The sequence below is a fragment of the Anser anser genome, assembly GCF_964211835.1.
Source record: "Anser anser genome assembly, chromosome: 23".
Lineage (NCBI taxonomy): Eukaryota > Metazoa > Chordata > Aves > Anseriformes > Anatidae > Anser > Anser anser.
In genome coordinates, this window is record NC_139744.1 from 800,457 (window position 1) to 826,683 (window position 26,227).

At 50.6% G+C, this 26,227-nt stretch overlaps 1 protein-coding gene across 2 annotated transcripts; it reads right to left on the minus strand.

The window, feature by feature from the left end:
• Positions 1-1,154: 1,154 nt before the first annotated feature.
• KPNB1 (karyopherin subunit beta 1) lies at positions 1,155-24,412 on the minus strand (the record flags this gene model as incomplete). 2 transcript variants are annotated; one of them, XM_083808911.1, is made up of 22 exons in its annotated part: positions 24,255-24,412; positions 23,914-23,972; positions 21,931-22,113; positions 19,992-20,192; positions 17,883-18,035; positions 16,728-16,787; positions 16,235-16,324; positions 15,687-15,797; positions 14,361-14,462; positions 13,026-13,250; positions 12,615-12,806; positions 11,237-11,367; positions 9,911-10,058; positions 9,565-9,636; positions 7,134-7,278; positions 5,368-5,450; positions 4,642-4,749; positions 4,241-4,384; positions 4,028-4,133; positions 3,572-3,686; positions 2,799-2,960; positions 1,155-2,242 (listed from the first exon to the last, which is right to left on the minus strand). In XM_083808911.1, coding segments are annotated over exons 1-22 (2,631 nt in total). In that variant the 5' UTR covers positions 24,295-24,412. The 2 variants fall into 2 exon arrangements, with proteins under 2 accessions (XP_083665037.1, XP_083665036.1); XM_083808910.1 differs by lacking the exon at positions 1,155-2,242 and having other exon boundaries at positions 2,795-2,960.
• Positions 24,413-26,227: the final 1,815 nt, after the last annotated feature.

The following is a 26,227-nucleotide window of genomic DNA, read 5'->3' on the forward strand; positions in this document are numbered from 1 at the left end:
ACAGGACAGACACGGGTTTGTTTCCACTACTGTCTCAGTGTACTTTATTCTCCTGCTGTCTACAGCTGAACAGCCACACAGGACAGAAACAGGTAGCACTGAGGAATGATCAGATTTCTTCCCTCCACGCCCCCTCCCCAACTTCAGGAATGGCTTTTTTTTTTTTTTTAAAGGAAATCCCACCCCACCTCAAGAAACAAAATAAAAAGAAAAGGCATTACTCGAGACGTGGCCCAGGCCTCTCGCTACCCGTGCTCAGGAGCTGGCTGGCGCTCCCGGTCAGCGGAGCTCCTCCTCGCCTCAGCACCTGGGAGGTTTTATTTTTTTGTACACTGGTTCAAAGTCGGCACTTCGACTGCAATCTGAACCCAGCACTGAAAGGCACATATCTGATACCCTGTACAAGAGCTATTGTGGATGCTGCAGTGCAGATGGGCAACAAAAGTGGACTCCATTACAGCGGGTCCAAGGATCAGACTGGGAAAAGGAAGTTGGGGAATAAAGCAGATTGCCACCTGCTTCCTGGAAAAAAAAAAAGAAACAAAGCAAAAGGAAACAAACAAAATACTGGCTAAGGTTTTCTACTCTCCCTCCCACAAGCAGCTTTTAAAAATGTCCACGTTAAACTGCAGATTCAAATGCTGGTAGTATCAACAGCTGCATTAAGAAAAATGAAATGAAAAATAGTCTGAAGCCCTGCACCTCCTCCGTTTTTCTTGGCTTATTGCTGACAATCTAGGATAAGCAAGGGACTATTCCTCAAAAGCAAAAGTCTCATTTAAGAAGAAACGAGATTCTGATCCTTCATGTGAAAGTAAGACATCGCATGATTAGGGAAGTAGTAAGCAGCCAATTCATTTCAGAGTTGCCCATCAGACTGTTACTACTCTATTAAAAAATTGTTAATGGGTTCCCCTTTTACTGGAAAGACCAAGAATACAAAAAGGAAGTTTTGGGGAATGTTTGACACCATTTTATTAATCTTCAACTGCAGTGGAAAAATATAACCTTTTACAAGTGCCGTCTTGTGTAAGCTCAAGTCAGTATATATATATTTTATATAAATTTCTTTTTTCCTTTTTTTTGTTTTTGAAGTGCAGCAAGAGACCAATACCACATTAGATTTGATCAAATAAAGAGCACAAAAGGCCAAGCAGTTTCCAAATGGCATTTTATCAGATTTTGTTTGAACATTGAATTTATCCTCATTTTGCAATCCAAAATATTACCTGAAGTTTTATTTTGTTTTTCAACTCTTTGGCACAATTTTTGTGGGTGTTCGGGCTGCTACAGTACAAGTCAGGAGAGATCTTTCCCTTTGCGTTCTCACTGCCAATTCGGAGCACTTAACGCTTATATTTTTGTTTGTAAGCCTGAAATCTTGTTTGACAATTTACTTCTATACCCTCTAACGCAAGAGTTTGCTTTTTTTTTTTTAATTTTTTTTCTTTTTTTTTTTCCCCCATTTCTACATTCACAGTTGAACAATATTAAGGAAGGAAAGGCGCTTTGATGAAACGAGATCATGAAAAGCGTCACTCAGAACGGGAGCTCTGAACATTCGTCAGTGTTTCCCTAAAATAAAAAGCCCTAAAGAGCGACTTTCCTTTTTTTCCTCTTTTCTTTTTTACATCTCTTATGCTGCATCAGTAGACTGAACTTCGGTTAGTTTATGAAATGCAACAGCTAACCCTTTTTTGGGAAAAGATAAACTGCAATGACTTGAAGTTGAGAATGTGGATACCGCCTCATTCACACACACTCACTCTTAGACTGAAAATCCTTCACCCCTCCTTTTATCCCGTGCACCGACAGCATCGCGTGTGGCCAAGGTTGCCGCGGGCGGCTGGAGGCCCGGGCTCCATCTCTCCCAGCAGCCAGAGCCGACCTCGGGCAGAGCGCGCCCCGGCTGAGCCCTGCTTCCTCTTCCAGACCGGCCGCTCCAGGGACGCCAGCCCGGGTCTGTCGGAAGAGGCTGCCCGTTCCCCAGCAGGAGCCGGTCGTCCCCTCTTCCCGAAGGTGGCCGAGGCCAGGCTGCCGACGCAAGTCAGTGCTCAGCTCGCTAACAGCGCCGCTGCTGTTGCTGTGGCGGGATTTTCAATGTGGTGTGTTCCAAGCCTCACTCACTCATCCTCTCATTCCCAAACATTCAGCATCCGTGCACACTCCTCACTTCCGGGTTTTTTCAAAAGATTGGAGATTTCCAGTGGGGGTCTCAGGTGTCATCCCAATGGTAACAGATCTGCAAGCAGAAAGGGCTGGTCAAAAAAGCCACACGCAAGATCCCACGGCCAGGCGATACGAGACACTAGCAGCGAGTGGAAAAAGTCGACTCCACAGAAAGAAAAGAGAAATAACGGGGATATTATCAAAATTCTCAAAGTAGGGTGAGAAAGCTGTAGCAGGCTTATTCTCCCAAATGCAGACACTGTCCTGCCCCTCAACAACCTGCTCCTTTTACAAGGTGCTTCAGGAGGACTGCAGAGTAAACGGACTTCAACTCTGCTGCATTGGAGTAGTTCAGGATTGTCCCAGCCCGGTAAGGACAAAGCATTTCACAATGCAAGAAGCCCTCAAGTCTGCACCTGGTCTTGTCAAAGTCACGCAGTTCACTCTGTTTTCCTGTTTGTATTTGTTCTGATATACAAGACCACAGATGGGGCTTGTTTACAGAACAATAAATTAAAAACAACCTTCTACATAGAACAAGGCTTTTGTGTAGCATCTCTTTCAGACTCAGGAGTTCAGCCAATTTCATAATTATGCAACATGAAAAGGAGGTGGGTGTAATCCCTTACCAAGCTTGATTCTTCAGTTTTCTCAGTTCTTTAGTCGCCCAGGTAGCAAGGGTTTTTGTTTTGTTCGTCTTGGATCTTCTTCCTTCAGTTAGCAGTTCATGTATCATGGGTCTAGCTTCTACTAATTTCAGTACATCTTTTCCAAATGCTGTACACAAATCCCTGCAGAAGCAAGAGAGGCTTTGAGGCTGAGTGCCACAAACAGATGTGCCAGTACCGCTCCGATCAGTTCTTCCTAGCTAAAAGAAATCTGACTCACAGCTAATGTCCTTTTTAAAATGCTGCATATGGTCACTAATTTCAGCAGTAGGAGAGCTGAACAGTTTTCTGGAATTGTGACTAACTGGAGACATTCAATCTCCTGTCCAAAGACTGATCTCCCCAATGTTTCCATCAGCTCTCCACCTAAATTCCCCAGAAAAGATTAAGATGCCCTGGCCTGAGATCTTCCATATCCAAGCAATTGAAGGTTTGGGTTTTTGGCTTTTAAACCCAGATCACCCTTGAAAAATCCCAGATCTGCATGTTACAGTAACTTCAACAACTTTCTCTCGTACCTACAGTTTTTTTACCCTGCCAGTTAAGGACCTCACCTGTGTTACCCACTTGACAAGTTCAGCTAAATTTTTGATGCTCGACTGAAAAAAATCCCAAACTGACATCAAATGCTTCAGACAGTCACGAAAATGCAGCTTTAAACACTAAGGCTGCTGCACAGAGACTTCTATCTAATGAGCGGGCTGTAAGTTTTCAGACGGGATCGGGATGCTCACCCTATCAGTCCAGCAGCACACGCCACTACTCCGTCTGTATGATCCTCATCTCCAGCAATATGGTCAATGTAAGACAGAATAAATTCTACTCTGGGCTGCACCAGCATCACATCCGCTGAAAGAGAACAGCTTCATTACAGGGTGAAACACAGCTCACGTTTAACGGTCTGCCTTTCAGAAGGGCTTCCAGCATACTCCCAGACAGCCAAAATTCGACCCCAAAACCACTCTGATACACAAAGAACAACGCATGCCAGAGGAAGAGCCCTCCGCTGTGGTGTTTCTGAGCCCATTCCCTGCTCATGACAGCGAGCATTCCCTCCCACACAGAAGTGAATTAACAAGAATGTGCCTGTGGATGTGACAACTACCGTGAAACAGCTTATCCAAACAGAGCTCTTCCTATTTCCCTGTCATTTCAGCCACAGAAAGACCACACCAGGACAGAGTACTCACGATGCACATTTTCTTGGTCTCCTTTCAATCCTTGAATGATGCCAGTGTAAGCTTCCAGGCAGCCCTCCCGCAACTCATTCAGGTAATCCACCATATCATAGTCAGACTAAAAAGGCAGCAAGAGAGCATATATGAGCAGTGCCCTTGATAAAGTGTGCACAGCCCTTACTCGTTTATGATTTTAACGAACTGCAGAGCACACTGTTGGCTTACCTTATCAACCTGTGCTTGGGAAGCCTGCTGGAGGGTATTCAGTACAACGTCCAGGTACTTCTTAAATTCTCCTCCAATAGCAAGGGCAATATCACCAAACACTGAAAGAATCTGTGGCTTCACAGACCTATGAACGTTTTCATTCTGAAAGAGATTTCAGCACCATCACATTCAGCTGCACTTCTCTAAGAGGGGAGGAGCTAATAAATTAAGACATTTACTTGAAACGTAAATCCTTATCCTCAATAAATTTGGATTCAATTCAAACACTAAGCGACATAGTTGTCAAACACGGGATCTTCAGAGCATGCCTAACACTTCTGCTTCTCCCACCTCCCACTTTTCCTCTCAATGTGCAAGCCAACTGTTACTAACCAGCTAATGAGAAGGTAAACACTCACCCCCAAGTTCTCCAAGAGCAGCTGCATAACCTCGTCACAAAAAGGCAGGATGTTGGATTGCAGGGCTCTGCATAAGTCACCAACCAGGCCCACTGCAGCCAGACAAACCTGCAAATAGAACAGCGAGTCAAACACCCACCCAGTGAGTCAGTCTTCCACACTCTATCTGTACAGCTTCAGCTGATTCAAGCGCTAAGTAGTGGTGAAAGTCTGCAACCACTGAAGTCACTGACAGGAACGACCCTCGCATAAAGCAGGGGCTCAGCAGCTGCCGTTACCACTTACATAAAGCCCTGAAAGCTGACCACACCTAACCAACAGGGGAGGCAAGGGGTCCAGGTGCCAGCAAAGGGACAGGTACTTGTTCTGAACCACCACTACCAAACGCAGAGCCTAAATATCTGCCCCACAGCAAGAACCGTGACTTGACCTTCTAATGGAAATTCACAGCCAGTAGCAACCTCTCTCCTCATCAAGGCCAACTAATATGCAGCCACTGGGAAAACCCAGGTGTAAAGCCAATTAAGGCCTTCTGCTGAATTAAGTAGAAGAGTGTCTAAGTTTGCGCATGCAGACAGTAATTACAGAAAAATCTATGGGGCTCCAATTTTTGTTTCATCACCAAAAGCTGTGGTGTTTTACAGATGCACACGCGCTGAACTCAGCACCTGAGAGCAGGTGAGAAATTCAGAGGTTGCGAGCACAGGGCGGCCTGGTTTGACCCACCTGGTACTCTGCGTAGTTCTTCAGTCCGATGCCAAGGAACGGTTTGAAGGCGTCCATGTACTTCAGAAACTCTCCACCTAAGACTGTGCATGGAAAATATTCTTGTCAGAAAAAATTCCCAGCCCACTACGTATATGACGGAACTCACCAAAAACAGAAACTCAACATGTTCTACCCCAAACCAGTACCTGTATTTTCCACTGAAGCACAGCAAATCAATTCTCCACTAGATGTTAGACAAAAATTGAGCACTGGTGAAATACATCCGTCGGGACTAAAATGATTCAGAGCCCAACTCCTCGCAGGCTTTTGAAGATAAACAACCCATTCCGCCCCGCGCTAAGAAACGATGCCGGGCGCTCCCTGACCGAGCACGGCAGACGCAGCAGCACGCTTCAGGCAGGGCTCTGCACGTTGGGTTCAGTGCAGCAGGAGCACCACTGCCCAGCTCCGCACCAGCTGAAAACGGAGCCTTGTCACTCTGCTTTACTGCCACGCAGCCGGAACATCCTCCCTTTGGAAACGGCTGCTCAACCTCTTCACCTCACGGCTGTGCAGTTCGAGCATTCCCCAGTGTGTTTGTGTTTAGGAGATATTAAATATTTGAAGTGAAAGACTTCCTTTATGCTATGTCTGTTCTTCTCCAACTCCCGCCTTCCCCAGGACACTTGCATTACTAAGGTCGCCCGTGCAAACATCTATCCAAAGGGAAAAGGCCTTTGTCTCACGGGGACAGCTTTCCATTTCTGCTTGCTGCCTAGCTTCAATCCTCCCCCTTGACTTGCCCATTCACTTCCCAGCTTCCTCAGACAAACCCAGGAGCAGTCATAAAGCTGTCCTCTGCAGTGGGGCACCCGCCGAGGTCACAGACCTGCTCTCTGAAATGTTGGAAGGGGCTGCTCCAAAAAGCCCAAACTAACGGCTGTGTTTACAAGCTGTCCTGTGTTCTTGGAGCAATGGGCACGTACTGCTGCTGGAAATGCATCTGGTCACCTGAAGAGGCCCTGAACAACCCAGTCACAGTTACAGCCTCAGGAAGATCCAAAGGAACCTCTTCCCGAGCCATGCTCTCTGAAGACCCGTGTCCGAACCACGCGGGGCTTTTACCCGTGGCAGCAGAGGGCACCGAGGTTACACACAGGCTGTCAGCAGCTCCTCAACTCCCACAGCCACGGACGGAGCGTTCGGCAGCACTGCTCCTGGAGCTCCAGACACCAGCTTCTGAACACGAACCCCGAAGCTCCAACTGCCTGGACTGCCACAACCCAAATTTTATTTAACTTCACAAATCCTGACTCGCTCTAACGCTGCTCTTTGCCGGTGTGATTTCTTTTAAATAAGAACAATGACTATAAATCAGCCATTGACAAAACATCCCAAAACAGCAACGGGTCTCAGGCAGCAGGCAAGTATGAATCATTAAGATAACGTTCAGCCGGTGCTGCAGCAGCACGAAGCCAGCAGGTTCCCATTGTGCTCAGCACTGCACAGGGTAGCGCTAGCTCTTTTTCCTGGCAAAATTTGCATTGTAACTACGTTATTAACGGAAAACGAGCTATTCATTCAAGAAACACAGTCTAGCATAATCAGGCAGTCTCAGGGCTTCAGTGACAGATGTGGTGAGCTGTGCGGTCAAAACCGTACCTCAAGCAAGGCAGGAACCAATGCTGTTTTTTTGCCAGATAGTCAAAAAGAGAAGGAAGCGCTCGGGCTCTGCCCCAGTCCCGCTCCCCCCAGCACCCCCAGCTCCGCAGCACGGCACCGACCTTCCACCAGGGTGCTGACTGCCATCAGGGCGTCCTCCTGCACGCCCCCCGAGCCGGCCGTGCTCTGGAACATCCTCAGCAGCGATGCCATCACCACGTCCGAGATTTGCAGCGCATCCTGGTGCTGAACCTTCCGGAGGACGTTCTAGGCAGGAAAGGGGAAAGAGACTGTAACTGCTTCTGCACGTGCTGGGCTGAATTATGCCTCCACATCTGTGCTGCCTCTGAACACTCAGGACCACACTGGGCTGCTAAAAGCAAGGCTGCTGTTTGAACTCCACCGCTGCAGAAATATGCTTTGTCAGTGCGAGCACAAAGTCCCATTCATTTCGGCTGCACTCCATTTCCCAGCTACAGAACAAGCCGAATTTACCTTTCCTGCTGCATAGGCTGTTCTCCAGGCCTTCCTTTTGTAAGCTGGCATTAAACGTGACCAGCCCAAATTTGGCCCTACAAAAAAAAGCCCTTTTTCCATCACAGCAACGTGACAATCTCGTATTGCCAATTAGAGGCTGCATGGAAGCTTTGCTTCTGCACCAAAGAATTCAACTGCAGAGATAATGCCTGTTAAACTGAGATGCAAGCTTGTCTACTGCTAACTGCAGTCAAACCTCTCCTATCTGGGATAAGCAGAGAATAAATTAACATAGAAACAATGCAAAATGCATTAGTTTACATGAACATGTTTAGCACTGAGGCATCTGAAAAGCAAAACTGATTTCTGAAGGGAGCAGAGGCAGCCCAGCACAGCAGGAGAGCAGCCTGGGGAGCACGGCAGCACGTCACAGCGAGCAGGAGGCTCCCCGGGTAAATACCTGAGCTTCTCCTCTGCTCCCACTGTACAGCCCTGACCGTCCCTTTCGGCGTACAGACTACAGAACACAATTGTGACTTATCCTTATTTACAATATAATTGCACTTCCTATGAAAAGGATTGATCCTTTAACCTGCACAGGAAAATAATTATTCGACGTCTGATTCTTTAAACTGCGTCACTCCAGAGAGATTGAGTTTGACTGTTCAAATAATAGGTCTTGATTTAATGGTTTCTCTCTCCTGCTGGAAATACCATGCAACAAAATGGCACGCTTTACTAAGTAACACTGAAAAAATTCTCCTGCTAATTTTTACTTAATGGAATTAAGTATCTGCTGCAGCTACTGTAAATACTTAAAGCTCAGATTTTGTGATAACGAAGAAAGCTGCGTCTGCAAATTAAAACTAGCAGCTTAATTCCACGTGTGCTATCTGTACCAGTTTCCAGAAGGGAACAGAGGTGTCCTGAAAGACCTCAGTGACCGAGGTCTCCCCACTAAATCCCACCACTAGGACAGATGGTTTCCATCTACCTTTTATTTGAGAAATTACCCTAAGAATCAGAGAGGACCAAAATATCAGCTAATGCTACAGTCTTGAATTAGAAGGAGTAAGTCAAAATTTCTCAAACCAAATTGAAGACAATGCCCAGGAGATTTTATAACCTCACTTAAGAGGATGGAAGCTAAAACCCATGGCCATGGCAGGCATGGCCATGAAAACCCATGGCAGGTTTTCACCCGCAGGTGAGGAAAAGGCTCGGTCTCCTCAGCTAACAGAAATGAAAGAAACTCCAGAGAGTGGGTAACAAAACAGAACAAAGGAATAAATCTGAGCAGAGAGAGATGCGGAACTCTGCTTTTATTTCAGATTACATGCTACTCAGCTACATCTCCAGGAGAAAATCCTTTCTTCTGTGAGCCGCATAGAGCTGTGCTGATGCTGAATCCACGTCTATTATACAGTTCTAAAGCAGCACCTTGTAACTTTTAATAAGCTGGGCATGACAGCACAGCACCGCTCTTCCTGCAGCGCAAACAGGAAGGCTTCGGTATCAAACACCCCGTATCTCATGTGGATGGTCTGATCAATGTCCAGAGCGGTTTTAGAAAAAGAGGTGGCTGTTTTCAGCAGACTTCGTAAGAACAGGCAAGGAACTGAAATGTGCTAGTGCTCCAAGTCACGTGGGCTGTTCATTACCAGATGTTTAATTTCAAGGACACTTAGTGCATTTTAATTAGTGCCGTTTTAAATAAGAACACCAGCCACAAGAGGCAGATGAACAAATTAAAGCTGTTACGGAGATTTTTTTTTGCCTGTGCCAACCAGAGCAGTTGTTCAGTCCATAGCCAATATAAGAGCCAATCTGAACATACATACAGTTCTTAACATGCCACATACAAGGTACTTTATTTAAAAAAAAAAGTTATTTTCAACTTTGTGAGTTGCGCTCTGCTACAAGGGGTGAAGCGTTCTGAACCCTGCACCACCTCCCACAGGTGGGAGCTCCCCATTCAGAGATCAACACCGGAGCTAAGTCTGCATCCCTGGGGGCACAGGGACACCCCTTAAACCACCTCTTCCCAAAACCGCAAAGCAGGAAACAGGAACTTACCTGGAGAGTAGCACAGAGAAGAGACTGAAGATCATTGAACTGGATTCTGTCTGAAGTGCTCTGGATATGAGACTGAAAAAGAACAAACCCCACATATAGAACGCCTTCTTCACAGTCCATGAAAATCCAGCAGATTTTGACAGCACTTCAAGTTGCAGAGAATCAATTTTAAATATTTGTTTCTTCAAAATTTAAGATGAGAGGTGCTGTTTTTGAGCTTAATATATCTACTATCTATAAAAACCAAGGACATGTTATACCATGATATATACACTCAGCAACAACACTCATTTTTCTATTCCAGATGAAGCCAAACAACAGGGGTTTAAACATCACGTTCACCTACCTCCATCTGCAGAACTTGCTGAAGTCGTTCCATAATGACCAAAGTTGTCTTTTGGACAGCAGGGTAACAGTCCTTGGCACTATTTTTCACTATTTCCATCAGAGCTTCATACGCAGAGCTCCTCAAGTTATTCTGGTGTCCATCAGGCCTGTAACAGAAGGAATGTATTTGCAGCTCCCAGTGCTCAGGCTTGCTTAGAAACAGACTTTTTTTTTTTAGTAAATTGGTAACAGCTAAATTCTAGTGTTGTGACAAGCTGAAGCAAATCATATTTCTGTATTCCAAGACTTGTAAGTAAATGAAATTTCTGAAGCCATTTTTGGACCATTTTTTTCATTTGCTATTAATGACTTCCAATATCTTCAGTCACAGATAGCAAGCTCAGGAGCAGAAAACGCTTCAAACCCACATCTTCCAGTGTGCTGTTACCCTGCCTGGGAAGAAATGGTCTCAAGAGGTGAGAGGCATACATTTTACCTCTCTGACATCCCTCTGAGACATCAATGAGGGTGTTAAGCTTGAAACAAAGACAGATCTATGCTAAGACGGAATTCAGAGCCTTGAGCGAGACACTACACTTCTGGTTGGAAGAGAACGAGACAGGAGAGAGTTTAGACTTTGAATTGTTCAGACAGGGACACCATTTAAGAAGTTATCCTGCAGCAAAAGTCTTCAACTGAGGATTGAACTGATCCAAGAATTGAACTGCAGAGCTGTCAAGATTCTTTATACTACCTTGAAGGCAGAATACAACTTCACTACCCTTATTTTTGCCTCTGCAGAACTGAGAAAATATTTTGCCTCGTCTATATTTCAGCTTCGTTGGGAGAAGGACAGTATCAAGCCTAACTAAGCCCTCAACTCTTCTGGGAGTACCTGGTGCTAACGTAAATGGATTTAACAAGGCAGCAACAACCACGGCACAGAACAGTCACAGTAAACTAGTTATGTCTTGCTGCGATCCTTATTATTCAATGGCCTTCTAGCCAACCTTTAAGAGTCTTACAAATACTGTACAAAGATCTGCACAGTATTACACTGTGGTCCACAACTTCAAATGAAAACATGGAATAGGCACTCTTGGGGGAAAGCCCAGGCTTACTAGAAGCAGGTATGGGCAAAACTCTGAGAAATTGTTCTCTATTAACGGTGTTCTTCCTCTGGAAGCGTGTTCTGTATTTCACATGAAGTCAAAAAGCCCCATCTAATAAAACATCATTCAGTTCTAAGCTGCAAGAGAAAGACGACCAACAGCCTAAAGTTTTGGTTTACTTAAAAAAAAAAAAAGCATCTTTGTAGAGCTTAAGCCAGCTGGGTTAATGTTACCTATCTGTGGTCTCCAGAAGTTTCTGAACTATAAGCTCAAATGAAGAGGATAAGCAGTAGGTTGCTGGTTCTTCCTGATCATCAGCTACATCTGCAGCTTCATAGGCAGCTTCAGCAAGACTAGTAAAGGCCTGAAACACAGAACAACCATTTCTGTTATTTAAGTGAGTTTACTCTTGCAAGTCCAGAAACACATATCCCAACAGTTCTCGTGCTAACAAAACAACCAGGTGCAGGATTAACAGTTCCCTCCACGAGCTGGTAACGGTTTAGTGCACTGAACTTTGGTGCAAGAGTGACGAAGGTTTCTAAGACTCAACGTAAGCATCACCGTGCGAGGCAGTCGCGCTGCCACAGACACATCTGCAGAGTGCTGCTGGTCCCAACAACTGAATAAAGGCAGACTGCCTGAACTACACAGGCTATTAACAGACTCTACCCACTGCCTGGCATTACCATTGCAAGTTAAAATCGTGGTTTAGACAAGGCTGCTCAAATTCCCAACTGCAGAACAACTCTGAGCTCTGAGACACGTGGATTAAAAAAGCTGAAAGCCTCCTCATTTTCACTTCAATCTAAAGACGCATACTAGTCATCATCTTCAGAAGACAAAAGCCACAGCTACATGGACTTTTGCCAGGATCAGCAGATCAGGGAGAAGCTTCCACGCTGACTAGAAGCCTTCAAATCTCTAGAATACTGACAGAATGAATCTTGTCATTTCTAGAACTTGTTTTGACGTGCAAATACTCATCTCTAGCTGAACTCCTATTTAGCAGCTCTGTTAAAAGGCAGTAAGGGACACATCCTCTTTATAGTGAAAGATCAGATATGCTACGTGGTAGTACACATTCATCAAGACGATACAGCTGACGTTAGCAAGCCAACCCGAGGGATTGCAGCTCTGTAAGGGAACAAAAAAATTCATGCTCCTCGAATTAGTTTTGAAGCCACTTCAGAAGCGGGCTTAGGTAACGGGAAACAAGGTATCTTGTGTCTCCCTCACGATTAAGCAGGGAATCCAGCTACCCCCAAGAAAAAAAAATCCTAGCATGCCTACTCTAAGCACCCATCACACCTGCTATCAAGAACAGCTTCCACAGCATCTTCAAACTTAAGGTAACTTTACGCTTAGTTTTAAAGGAGAAAATTGCTAATATTAACTACTTATTTCTTAAACAGACTTGAGATAACTTACAGTTAACAGCTGTGCTTGCTGGACGACCAAGTCATGAATCACCTCTGAAGCCCATTTAAGCGTGTGAGCACATATATATGTGTGTGTGTATATATATATGTGTATGAGCTGTGCTCCCCTCGCCTTTTTTTTTTTAAATAGAAACTTATCACACACCAAACAGCGAAGGGACTGCCTTACCCAACACACATTGGAGGCCACTCGGGGCTCAGCACTCAGGCCCTCAATCAGACACTGCAGCAGTGGAGCGAGGTAAATGTCATTGATGGCAGCTTCGGGAAGCATCTCACAGATCCTGCCCACGGTCCATGCTGTTGTGTCTCGAACCACAACGCTGGGGTCCTTCATTAGTTCTATTAAAGTTGGCATTGCCTAAAACACAATTCCAGCCAAGAGAAAGGTGTGATCATATGCAATATAGGGAAACACGAACTGGCCACTGTTTCTAATTTTAACGTATTACCTATGGTAATGAGGAAAAGCAGACATCCTTCTGCTTCTCCTCAGAAGAGCAACATGCAAAGCATGTGTCCTCCACATAAATCCAAGTTTTCTGTTTTACAAGCCTCCAAGAAACACAGATAATCTTACCTGTATAACTAGTGGTTTGAGCTGGTTAGGCTCTGGTCCTTCCAAAATACACCCAAAAGCCATCACAGCTGCATCTCTGTATCGCCAATCTGGATTTTTAATGTGTTCTTTAATAAATGGCAGCACATGAGGAACAATGTCATCTTCGCAGCAGGTCGCCAGGAGCATGAGGCAGACTCCTGCTGCTTTACAGGGGTTCCAGTCATCGTCGTCATCGTTTTCATCCTAGGAGGAGAAGAGCACCCTGTCACTCTGGGAGAAAATCTCTCTTACCACTCCAAGGCAGTGGCACCCCGTTGGCATTGCTGCAACACCGCCCTGTGGCCAGGTGTTCATTCAGGTCTGGAAGTGCTAGAGAAACAGCCTGAGTTCCTTGCACCATCGGTACCTTTCCATCTCGGTGTAAGACTCCTAGCTCCTTACTGACAGGCCTACAGCAGCCTCACACATCTTCCAAACCGCTTCTCTCTCCTCTAGGTGGAGATTTTGTGGTTTTGTTTTTTGATCCATGCCATTGCCTTGCAGAGTGGCCACTGTACCTAGATGCAGTCAGTTAAATAGCTTCTTCCCCCCAGCTGTTAGCTCAGCCAAGTTCCTTTGAAGCTGTGTACCTGTGATTCTATTATCTGTTTTATCTTCCCTGGTTTAACAATCACTTCAGAACCTCCTGCAATTTAACTCTCCGCACCCAAGCGGACAGCAATACAAGAACAGGGAAACAATTCTCTGGTTTCACTAGGAGCACCAACCACTTTCCCAGTTCATCACAGTAAGTAAATGAACTCCATCCTGTATAGCTTAATTAACAGTTTTATTTTATAATTAGACCTGCTGTAGCAAGTGATTCCATTAATTTTTATTAGACTGTGAAACAGAGTCCAAACAAGTCCCTGTGAAGCGCTTAATAGCTACTAAATAAACATGGACCTCACAGCTGAGCATGTAAAGCTCAGGAATTCCAGAAATTGGATCTCAAATGCTGCTCAGACTCTGTATTGGCTTTAATTTCACAAACATTTCACGAGGAATACAGGTAACTATAAAACCTCTTCAGAAATCATAAATACAGATGTGTCTTAATGGGATTCAGCATAAAAGCGACAGTCCATGCAGTGTCAAAGTCTCAGCCCTAAAGAACGATGCGTCATTATGTCAGGGTGGTGCACAATGCCTCATCACGGACCAAGGGCTGCTGCTACAGGTGCTCAGGGCAAGCACACGGTTATAAACTGCCCGAGGGGACCTAAAGCACCTTTTGGACCAAGCCTGTCAAGAAGTCAGTTATGCAAGCGAGCGATGACCACTTTCACATGCAGCAGGCATTTTGCAACTCACCTGTTTTGTTAATGTCTGTGTTAGAATTGGGACCAAATACTGTAGCGCTCCCTTAGCGTAAAATTTGCTAGTGTGCTCCGGAGGCCTTCCTTGCTCTGCTGCCTAGAAAGAAGGTTATAAAATGGTTCTCAGTGGCTATATAGGCATGAAGTCTGAGTTATGAACTGCAGTAGATAGGGATTCCCTTCTGCATGCTTTCCTCTCCTTCCCAACACAAACTAAGTTACCATAACACACAGGAACCTCAAGGACACTCTGCACCAAGCCCAGTTAAATATTCAAATAAGCAAGTTCAATTTGCCATTCCATACATGTATTGTGTCCCTCCTCGCATGGTACAAATATAAATATTTTCAGTTTGCAGTTACGTATAATTAACAAGTGACCCCAAGTAGGAAAAGCAAGAGGCCTTGCTGCATACAGACTAAACCTACATGCTTACTGTCCTTTTATCCTTGCTATTTTGGGCAGGCAACACAAAATATATATTTAGCTACTTTTAAAGATGGATATGATTCATCTAGAGCTCTTCAAAGTTTGTTATTGATCTTTGCAACTAATTTATGCAAACAGCATCTGCATGCAGAACAATACCCCAAATTCATCTCCAGCCCATCCATTGTAAAGGATAATGATTAGTTTTATTGCATACCATAATTTTAAACTTAACTCATGAATAATGTATTATATAGAACGTGATCAGTCTTTCTGCACACCAGGATAGGACTAAGTTGCCCGTGCCTCTAACAGACCCTAGAAATCCTACACATCAGCACAGCACAGACGCTACCAGGCCTCACACACAGCAGGTAATTCGAGAAACACTCTCCCTTCAACATGGAACATATTTCAGCAATTCAAGATGCTAACTTAATGAAGCAACAGCTCAAAGATATTACTAATGGTGGCTTCTGTGCAACCTTAGCTACAAGCTTCACGTTTACCTTGAACGGCAGAATAAATCAGTCATAGCTGAGCCCTGATTAAGGCAGCTGCCAACACCCAAGCTAGCAGCTAACAGCTAAGCTGGGTACCACCACACTGCTGCTGTCTGCAGCACACCCGATACCCGCAGAGCCAACAAGCCTTGTGGGCTTCATGCAGCCCCAGGTCTCAGCTTCTGTATCAGACATGCATCACGCAGCATCAGAGTGGTGCATGGTGTCTCATCACAGACCCAGAACTGTCACACGAGGGGCTCAGGTTGGCTCTCCTACAGCAGCAGAAGTTTTGAAGAACAGGAGCACTTCCGATGTGGTTTAAAAACATTCCCATACAGATGCTCACAGGCACTTGCCATTTTTCAGTGGTCATTTCCAAGCTCACCTCTGATGCCTCTATAGCGAGGTCCATCTCCTCATCGCAGACGTTGGACCAGAACTCTATCCCCTGTAGAGCCACCTCATCTATGTCGCTTTTCATTGCTTCAATAGTTATCTTTAGAAACACAAAAGAAAGGAAGGGAAAACAGAATGTTTTAGCATGTTATTTCTCCTCAAATATGCTCCCCAATTTTGGGCCAAGTGGTAAAAGATTCTAGATTGTCTGAAATTATGTGCCACGTTTGAGTTACTGTTCCTGAAGACAAACTCATCACTCACAAGTTTGTCAGTCACCAGCACCTGGTGAGGGCTGCAGAGCAAATCAAGCAGCCTGCACTGTCCTAACACTTGGGAGCCTCAAGTCTGAGGCACCCAACGTTGGCTTTATGGATTTTGCTAGGAGAGAAGTAGTCACAGCATGCACTCAAAGACAGAACTACATCCAAAGAAAGAAAAACAAATTAAGACCGTAAGAAAACTTTTCCTCTCAGATTAAGAAGACAAGGAAGTACAAGCAGAGATCAATTACATATAAGAAACCTGAGTACTCACAGCAAAAAGAGCAGGACCCATATATGTCTCCATATACTGATAATAAAGGGACATTATCTTCACCAAATTCTGTAAGGCAGCCACTCGTACCTGCCAGAGTACAAAATGGATCAAAGATGTGACATTTCCCTGAGCGCTCTGATCAACAAGCATAGCTGTAGCCTACTACCACAGGCTAACAACCCAGGCCTTGTACTGATTTGGTTTACTCCCAGGCCTTGTACTGATTTAGTTTACTCCATGCCTAGTAAGGTTTTTCACCATGAGCAACTTAAATCCTCTTGGTAGTTTACTATTTTTAAGCATAAAATTCACTGTGTTTGAGAATTTACACGTGCACCAGTCTCTTAATAGACTGTTGTTTATTTTATGTAACACTTTTAAATTGTTTATTATGATGCCAGAGATTCTAGTCATCTGCCCAAGAAAGGAACAGGGGCAGATCAGGGCACTTTTTTTCCACCCACCTTCGCATTGTATCATTTTCACTCACCCTTGTGTCTGGACATTGTGTTGCTTCACAGACTACTTGCATAATAAAGTGCCTTTCAGACTGAAGAAGAAATAAAAGAACATTAGAACTGTATTACAAATGCACTGAAGTCATTGCAAGCCTTCCTATGGCGAATGTATTTTGGGTCAGAGCTAGTACAAGCACTCAGAGAACACTTCTAAACATCAAGGAATGGTGCAGGTTACTATTCACTGCAGTATTTTGATTAATTTCTTTCTCAAAGCGGAATCCCAATCCACTTTAAAAGATGCTTAGTAAGCTGTCCAAAATAGAAAGATAAGGCAGAACTGAAGATACTACATATTCTGAGACAGCAAAACAAAACAAAAAAAGCTTACTGTTTCATCAACTACTTCAGCAATTGCTTCAAGAAAGCTCAAAACTCAGTCAGGACAAAAATTTCTTGGGGCAGTACCTGGATGGTTTTGCATTTTAGTAGGAAGGAACAGACTTAGAGGCCCAGGCTATTTACAGCCCTGAAGCCCAACAGGAACACTCTGCACCTGCATCTCAAATTTTGAAGGACTCCAGTTGATCCCCATCAACACCTGATGAATAGTTGCCTATGAAAAGTTTTCATTAAAAGACCTTCTAAGCTGAAGGTTCAATATATGATCTTCTCCATACTCCCCCTGGTAGGGACCTAGAGAACATACTTTATCCAAAAAAGGGAAATTAAAAAAAAAAAAAAAACCAAACACCCAATAGATGCCCCTGTTTTGAAGGCTCTTACAGGCCTTCCTCCCCCAGCCATTTCCAGAGGCAAAGTTAAATCTGGATTGCTGCCACACCACTTGAAAGAAAGTGCTGATCCAAGCTTGGACGCTTACAGCAGTATTACAGACTAGAGTTTGATTAGGAAGCAGAGCATCTAATAGGCTAAGCTCTAAGGTCAGTTCAAATTTATCCTAAAAAAGTCAATGCCGCCTCCTTTCCATTGATGAACCTCTCTGAAGACTTCCACGGTGTTTCTGCACTACAACAAGAACACCCTGGATTTAAGGAAACGAATCCAAGTCTCAGCTGTTGTAGAGTTATGCATCAAAACTCAGCGTGGTGCATGATTTCTCATCATAGACCGTGGATTCAGTCCTTGCATTTTAGGCCAAGAATCGCTATTATTGTCCCCCTTACCTCTTTGTCAAAATTTGCTTTGGTGAATTCCAAAGAGTTCAGGAGTGCATTAGTAGCTGCTAGCTTCACATTGTTGCTGGGCTCTTCCTTTCTCATTCCCTGGATGATAGCTGTCAGGATCTCATTGGATTTGTCCTGAAGTTGCTCTGGGTCCTAGAAGAGGTGTTGATAAAGTTACTTGCCAGCTGAACAACTTTCTCTGTATTTTAAAGTATCATCAAAGTTTGATCGCAAAATCTACAAGCAGAAATTGTTAAGACGTTAAGGCCAAGAAATCTTTTGTTCACTGGGAGCACCAGAACACAAATACAGGAGATGCGTGCACCTGCACATCTTCACAGCTTCTGATACAGAAAAGACGACTGAACTGAGGATGGAGATTCCAGGTATTTAAGTCAAACTCCACTGTTTCAAATTATGGGCCAACAAGCTCCAGGCTACTACTCCAATTAGCAAGTCAAGGATGCTGACTTTTTTCCAGTCCCATTACATGCTGGGCAGAGCTCTACGACAGCAGTTGTGATACTGTTATCGGTAAAGCTGTCAGTCTTCTTTAGACATAGGATGAAAACATACAGCATGGGTCAGCAGCAAGGAGAGCTACCTGTTCAGCATTCAAGGCTTCAATATTCAAGTTGTGAACACAGACCAAAGATTAGTTTTTCTTCATTGTAAATTGACTACAAGACTTGTGTTAATTGTTATATCCGAATTTATCCAGCTGTAGATTCCCAAACTAGGGGGATCATGTACAGTGTCACGATGCGACTGACACAAACGTAGTGCAGAGATCCTGGCTACAAAATACCCAATCAGTAAACCAGGGTCTCCAAAAATCCTAAGGCTAACAATAGGTACCACCCAAACAACCAACTAACCTGCACTCGAGTCCAGCAGGATCTCCTAACAGATCGTGCTGGACCTGCAGCCCTCCCGTGAGCTCCTACATTTCCTGATTTATTTCATTCAGCCTCCGAGAAGCAACCGACCTCCACCCTAAGCCTGTCCCCCTGCACTTTGCTGTCTTCTCATTGTTTTGTGTGGCATCGGTCAGCACAAGCTGCTCGTTCAGCATGCTGACAAGCACGCACCTTTTCAGGCAGCTTTCAAAATCTGACTCCCACTGCTCCTTCCCTATTCCCTACTCCGCCTGTTTCTGTCACTACCCATCCGTGGTCATCTTTTACTGCTCCTCACCTTGCCCGAGAGCGCCTCCCTCACCCCCTTTTCCCTGTCCTCCACGAGAGGGGCACCTGCTGCAGACACCACGCGCCCCGGAGCTCCCCGCCTGCCCCCGAGGCGGCTGCGATGCCCACGCTGCGTCCTTCTGCCTGCGGGCAGCCTGCCTGGGGCAGCGGCAGTCAGCAAAGGAGAGGCACGGGAACATCTGCAACCAAACCTGCTCACGAGTAAACCAGTCCCCTGCAGCCTGACAGAAGCACCGAACAGAAGATCTCTCGTTCTGCCTCCCCACGCCAAAGTTCAACAAGCAATGTGCTGATCTGCATTCTCAAACGCTTTCAGTGGCACCGCACCGCAGCAGCCCATTTTGTTTTTCAGCGGTAGGTCTGGCAGCATGCAGGGGCTTTGCCAGCAGTTCAGAGCCGATACCTGACGACACGTCGTGATACTGCAAACTACGCTCATAAAACCTCGAGACCTTCTGTAGACGGTGCCCCAAAGAGCAAGGTATTCTTGCCTGTGCTCCTTTGTTATCAAAAAAGAGATTCCTCGTGTAAGATGGAGCTAACGCCCAAAGGAACCGAGCGCTCGCTGCTCATCTGAAGCACTTTACCTAACCAGCCACAGGCTGAAGTTTTCTGGCAGCACCCCTCCCCACCTCACGACCACAGCGACACAGACTTCAGCCTGCACCTTACGAAAGGTGACCTGGATTTCCGCTGTGAAAGCAGGTCAGCTCTTTCAGACACCATTCCTGCCTGTTTACTGCCTGTCATTGTTCGCTGAGAGATCCTCGGGACAAGCACGAACAGCCAGCCGAGAGGAGGCCGCGCAGCTTACTGGGGAGAGGTGTAACGAATGGAAGCCTGGAAGAGAAGATGTGCTGGGAGAGGTTAGGGCAGCTCGGCACACTTCAAACATACTCACAATATCCTGGCAGATGTATCCGATGGCCTCCAGCGTGGACTCTTTCATGTGCTCTGTGCTGTGCTGGTTTGTTACGTTAGCCACCAACTGGGGAATGAGCTCGGGCCACTGGCTCATGGGGATCTCGGCGCAGGCAATGCCGGCCACGCACTGCGAGGCGGAGCTGGGCCGGTACGTCTCCGTGCCCAGCGTCTGCAGGACCTGCGGGAAGAGATCAGCACAAGCACTCGGGTCAGCACCCAGGGCGATGGGCGCCGCAGCCGGGTCCTCCCCGGGTGCTATTACCGCTGCGCCCCTTCCTCGGTAAAGCGGCTCGCTCGTCTCATTTCTCCCTCTGCAAAAACAGGCCCCTGACCACAGCCAAGCGCCGTTTGAGATGAACTTGGCCAGGGCTACCCCTTGCAGGAAGTGTGCTACAGCTGTGCGATCGCGCACGCTGCCACCACATCCTCCGCATCCCATGCGCGGCGCCGCACACCGCCGTGCGCGCCGGTGACTCACCGAACGTCCCTCCCCGCTCGCACCGCGGAGCGGCCTGACAAAAGCTAAGCTAACGTGCTTTAAAATCCACCCGAAACACCGCTGACGCCAAGATGACCTCAGTACGACTAAGTTTTATTTCTTTTTGCTTGCAGTCGATCAGAAGAGTAACTTTTCTGTACACCTCAGTAACTGTTAGGGAAACCCAAAGGAGGGAGGGGCACGGATTTGTGTCAGATTTCTGGTGGCACACCTCGGCCTCCCACAAACCCGCCCAACAAACACCCCATTCCTCGTGTTCTTGAGTTTCTCCCAGACTCTACAACTCTTCCCCATCCCCACCCCAGCCCTGGACCAAGGCTCTGGGCTGAGAGCACTGGCTGGCACCGAAGACCACACAGCCTCACCACGGGACGAGGACCAGGCCCTGCCAACTCCCTGCCGCCTAATCAACGCGCACTAATTGGTCACTCAGCTCCTCCACACGGCGGTGGAAGTAACGGCAATCCTCACAGCTGAGGAAAGGGCCAATTGAGGGGAACTGTTAAGGGGAAGCACCAAACGTGACAGCACGATAAGACATAAGGACTTTGCTTTAGTTTGACATAAACGCAGCAATGAAGCGGCTTTGGTAGCTTTAATACGCGGCAATATGACAGCTCCTGGTGACGGGATACGCCACGATCCTATCATCAACGTAAATAACAGGCCATGTAATCAGCGACCCAACCTCATTCTGCGAGATACTGACTCAAAGCTGCCTGTTAAGACAAGAACAATTAGCTGAAGCGCAGAGCCAACTTGCGTCAACGACACGGAGCGCTGCGCACACCCAGGCACAACTGTGCTCCTGCAGGAGAGCTCAGCCACCACGCGTGCAGAGCCCAGGGGTCCTCGGGCAGATCCCTCACCTGGGCCAAGGTTTAACCATTCCCCGTTCCCCACGTGGAACCTGCCTGTTTATGGCTACCTTCCTCTGAGATGTAAAATCTGCCAGGCCCTGTGCGCACGTGTGCGCTCACACACATGGAGCGCCTCAAAGGTGTTCACGAGGGACTGGAAAACAGCTGAGGAAGCTGCTCAGGTGTAAGAAGAGAAAACAAAACCAACCCAGCGGAACCCACAGAGCGGGGAAGCTGTGCCCACCAGCTCCAGCCATCACACCCGACTGTTCGGACCCCCTCTGTAAAAACATTTCCATGCGACAATGTGAAAAGCAGCAGCCTCACACCTCTTTGGTTTTCCCCCTAACGCTTCTACAGGTTACACCGGCTGTAAGCAACGGAGCACCAAAGCGAAGTCAAGTTACTGGTCTCGGGAGGGGGAGCAGCCAGCAAGCGGGAGACTTAGGGGGGAAAATGATGGAGAAGACCTTCATCACTGGGCCCCCCCCCCAGGAGAAACCAATGGGCCAAAACCAGAAAAACAGAACAGAACAGAAGGGAGATGCGGGACTCACATAGTTCTTGACCTCTCTGCGGGCATTGGCGTCGATGGCGAGCCACCGCTGCTGGTACTGGGCCTTGATGTCGGGGTCCTTGGAGGTGAGGGAGTTCTTGATCTGCAGCCCGGCCGCCACCCGCGCCACCTGGCTGTTGCCGGGGTTGGCCAGCACTCTGGACAGTTCCACCAGGAAGGTCGGCTGTGAGGAGGAGGAGGAGGAGGAGAGGGAGGAGGAGGGCGCTGAGACCCAGCCCAAGCGCCCAGCACCCCCCCCCCCCCCCGGCCACGAGCCCCCCGCCCGCCCGGGGTTAGGAGCCCAGCTGCTGAGCAGAGCCGCTGGGAGGAGGCGTGAACAGGCCCCGACTTCGCTGGGTGTCGTCGGCTCACCCGAGGGGCCGCCACCTTCCACACCAGGGCCTGCCTGAAGTATTCCTTTAAAGAACGACCCGGGTCTCCAGCCGAGGTTTGTGTCCCCTGGGTGGGTGTCAAACGCGGCGAGGAGCCGCTCGCTGCCTTGCTTCGAGGCAAGCACCCAACCTGAAGCCTCAGCACTGAAACCTCTGCGTCCCGCTGGCCGTGTGAAGCCTTTGCCTGCTAAGGAAACCTTCTGGGAAAGGCTGGAGACAGCCGCGCAGGTCTCAAAACCACTTCGTGCCAGGCAGGGACGTGGCTTTCCTGAGAGCGTTTAACAGGCAGCTACACCCAACGCATCGCCAGGTCCGTGTAACGGGGCGTACGGCACACGGGAAGGTTTCAGGGCACCAAAAATAGCTCCTTTTAAGATTTAGCTTAACTTCCGAAAGCTCAACAGAAAAAGAGTAACTCCACTATCTTGGACTTCACTTTTTGAGCGATCAAGTGCTCCTCCTCACCGAACCGTTGTTGGGCTGCGCAGTGCTCCCAAGGTTTGAAATGCAGAATTGGGAAAGAGAAACACGTGGGGCAACTGCGGCCGGCGAGCGCGAGGCAGGGGAACTGCTCTGAAACGTCCCTGCTCCAGGCAACCCCCCCCGAGCGCCCCGCACCACCACAACGCCTCCCGTCCATCAGAAATGCTCCCGTTTTACATCTGGCTTTGGGATAACGGATTAAAAGCGGGGAGCTGTTCAAAAGACGAGATGGGAGCGCTGCTGCCTTTGGGAAGGAATCAGTCCTAACGCCCTAGGAGCTGGAGGGTCCTTGGGTTTCCCTCTCCAATTATCCTCACGAAGCTTCAGGAACAGATCTTGCTAAAAAAGGAAGTCTTTCAGGCCTGAGACCCACAGGAGCCCTTCCGCGGCCGCGGAAGCGCTGGTGAGGAGCCCAGGATGGGGGGGGGGGGGGGTGAGGGGCCCGGGGGGCGGGCGAGGAGCCCCCTGTGGCTCCCCTGCGGGCTGGGCGGGGGCTGCACAGCGGGGGGCTGGGGGACAGGACAGGGGGGCGGGGGTGGGAGTGGGGGGAGGCAGCCGGGCCCTGAGGGGGGGACGTTCAGGCCCGGGGCCCGAAGCACAGAGCCGGGGGCACCCCGCGGGGCTGCAGGGGGCCCTGGGCTGCACCACCGGCAGCACACGGAACGGGGCCTGGGGCCGGTGCTGCTCCGGGCGGGCGCTGCCCCACGCCCGCGGCTCCCGGTGCCCCCGGGGAACAGGGCCTCGCGGGGCCGAGGCCTGCAGCGCCCAGACCGAGCGGGTCCCGCCGGTGCCGCACGTGCGGTGCCCGCTTCCCCCCCCCCCCCATTTTCCTCCCCCCGCCCCACGAGCCCCCCCCCCCCTCCGCCCCGTTCCCCCCCGCCCCGGGCCCGGCGGGCGGCGATGGCCGCACATGGCCCGGCCGCTCCCCGGCGCGGCGCCGCCATTGGCCGCGGGCAGCGGGGGGGGGGCGCCGCCATTGGCCGGGCGCGGAGCGGGCGCGGAGCGAGGGGGGGGGGGGGGGGGGGGGGAGCGGGGCCGCCGCGATGGCGGCGCGGCCTGGCAGGGCCGGGCAGGGCCGGGCCGGGCGGCCCCGGGGGCCCCGCGCTCACCAGGTTCTCGATCGCCGCCTGCTCCAGGAACTTCTGCGCCGCCTCCAGCTCCGAGCGGTCTGCGGGGGGAAGCGGGCGTCACGCGGCGGCCGCACCGGGCCCGGCACGGCCCGGCCCTGCCCGCGGGCGGACACCGCGGGCCCGAGCGGCGGCCCCGGCCCGGCCCGGCCCATCCCGGCCCGCTCCGCTCCGAGCCCCCCGGCCCCGGCCCGGCCCCCTCCCCCCCTCGGGCCCCGCCGCCGCCGCCGCCGCCCCCGCCCCGCCCGGCCCCGCCGCCGCCGCTACCGCCGCCCGAGGCCCCGCGGCCGCCGCCCCGCCCGGCCCCACCGCCGCCGCCCTACCCGGCGACACGGTCTTCTCCAGGATGGTGATGAGCTCCATGGCGGCGGCGTGGCGGCTCCGGCACCGGCGGGACGGGGCAGGGCGGGGCGGGGGCCGGCGGACGGGGAGCGAGAGGAGCCTGCCCCGGGCGGCGGCCGGGGGCTGGGGGAAGGGGGGGGGGGGGGTCCCGCGCGGGGCCTCGGGGGGGCGGCGGGGCGGGGGCGGCGGCGGCGGCGGCGCGGCTCCGGCTGCTGCGGGCGGCGGCGGCGGAGGGAGAAAAGGGCCGCGCGAGCGGGGCGGGCGCGCGCGCGCACACCGAGCGGGGCGGGCGGCGGAGGGATACCAGGCGCTGCCCGCCGCCCCGCGCCGCGCCGCTCATTGGCTGGCGCCCGCCGGCGGCGCGCGTCGCGATTGGTTCGTTCGGGCAAGGGGCCGGCCATTGGCGGGCGGCGGGGAGGAAAAGAGGGGGCGGGGCTTCCGGCGGCGCGCGCGCTGATTGGGCGGCGCCGCAGAAGGGCGCCCCGGCGGCGGCAGCGGCGGTGCGGGGGGGGGGGGAGGGGGCGGCCACGTGGGGGCCGCGCCGCGGGAGGGGGGGGTCCGGGGGGGGGGCAGGGCTTGGGGGGGGGAGCAGGGACCGGGACCGGGACCGGGACCGGGCGGGGCCGCCGCTTCCCGGTGCGGGGCGGAAGTGCCGGGCCGGCAGCGCCACGTGCGGGCGGCCCCGGGAGGGGCGGGCTCGGCGCGGAGCCACCGGCCCCGGCATCGCCCACCCCGCCCCGCAGCTCCCCGGGAACCCCCCCAGCAGCTTTTGGGGTGAAATCCGGTGAAATCGGGGCTCTGGCAGCTGCTCTCTCCCCGGGACGGGGCCGGGCAGAGCCTGGGGCAGCTCCCGGTCGCTGCGGGGCTCGACCGGGCACGGGCCTGTCCCAGCCCCGGGGCAGAGCCCCCACACCCAGAGGGGGGTCGGGGGGGGCTGCACCCGTCCGGCCCGGGCAGCGATGGGGGCCCCCAATCCCGCTGTGCAGTCGGGGGGGGGCTGCGGCCGTGAGCTTGGGGCAGGTACCGCGGGGATATGCCTCATACGCACGCCTCTTCGCCATAACCGGGCCCCGTGGTGCTCGCATTGCGGGGCCTCGGGTGCCTCAAAGGAGGCCGCAGCGAGGTGGGGGTCGGTCTGTGCCCCCCCGTGCCCGGTGACAGGACGAGGGGGAATGGGCTGGAGCTGCGCCAGGGGAGGTTTAGGTTGGATATTGGGAAGAACTTTACCGAAAGGGTCGTTAGGCGCTGGGATGGGCTGCCCAGGGAAGTGGCTGAGGCACCACCCCTGGAGGTGGTTAAAAGACGTTCAGACGTAGAGCTCGGTGATGCGGTTTAGTGGAGGACTTGGTAGCGTTAGGTCAGAGGTTGGACAGGGTGATCTCGGGGGTCTCTTCCAACCTGGAGGGTTCTGGGATTCTGTGTCAGCCCCCACTCCCATGAAGTGCCTGCAGCCACCAGGAGAGAACTGCTGCGATGTGCTGCCCTCGGAACAGCTGCGGGGACGGTGCCGGCGCCTCCACGGGTGGCACCACCAGAACCAGGGCCGGGTGGGCAGGTTCCCTCCGGTGCCTTCAGGTTTCTCAGAAAATCCTACACCGAGAAACCTCGAGGGACGGGAATGGTCTGTGATGGGCGCGTACCCAGAGCCTGGAGCGCCACGGGAACCTCTGGGGAGCTCCTGCAAATCAAACGGAGCCGAACGGCGCCGGGTGCGGGAGGCCAGCGCAGGCCCCCAGCAGGAGGTGGACACGAAGGTGGCAGCGCGGGGGGGACGCCACACGCAGCAGGCGCAGCCCGTCCGCAGCGGCAGCATCGAAGGCGGCCTCGCGCTCGGCATCCCCGGTGCTGAGCTGCAGCAGCATGGCAGATCTGAGCGTTCGCTCACTCGGCTGGAGCAGCCCCGAGGCTGCTTTACGTGCTGGACACGCGGGATGCGTTTTCCTACCGGACGGGT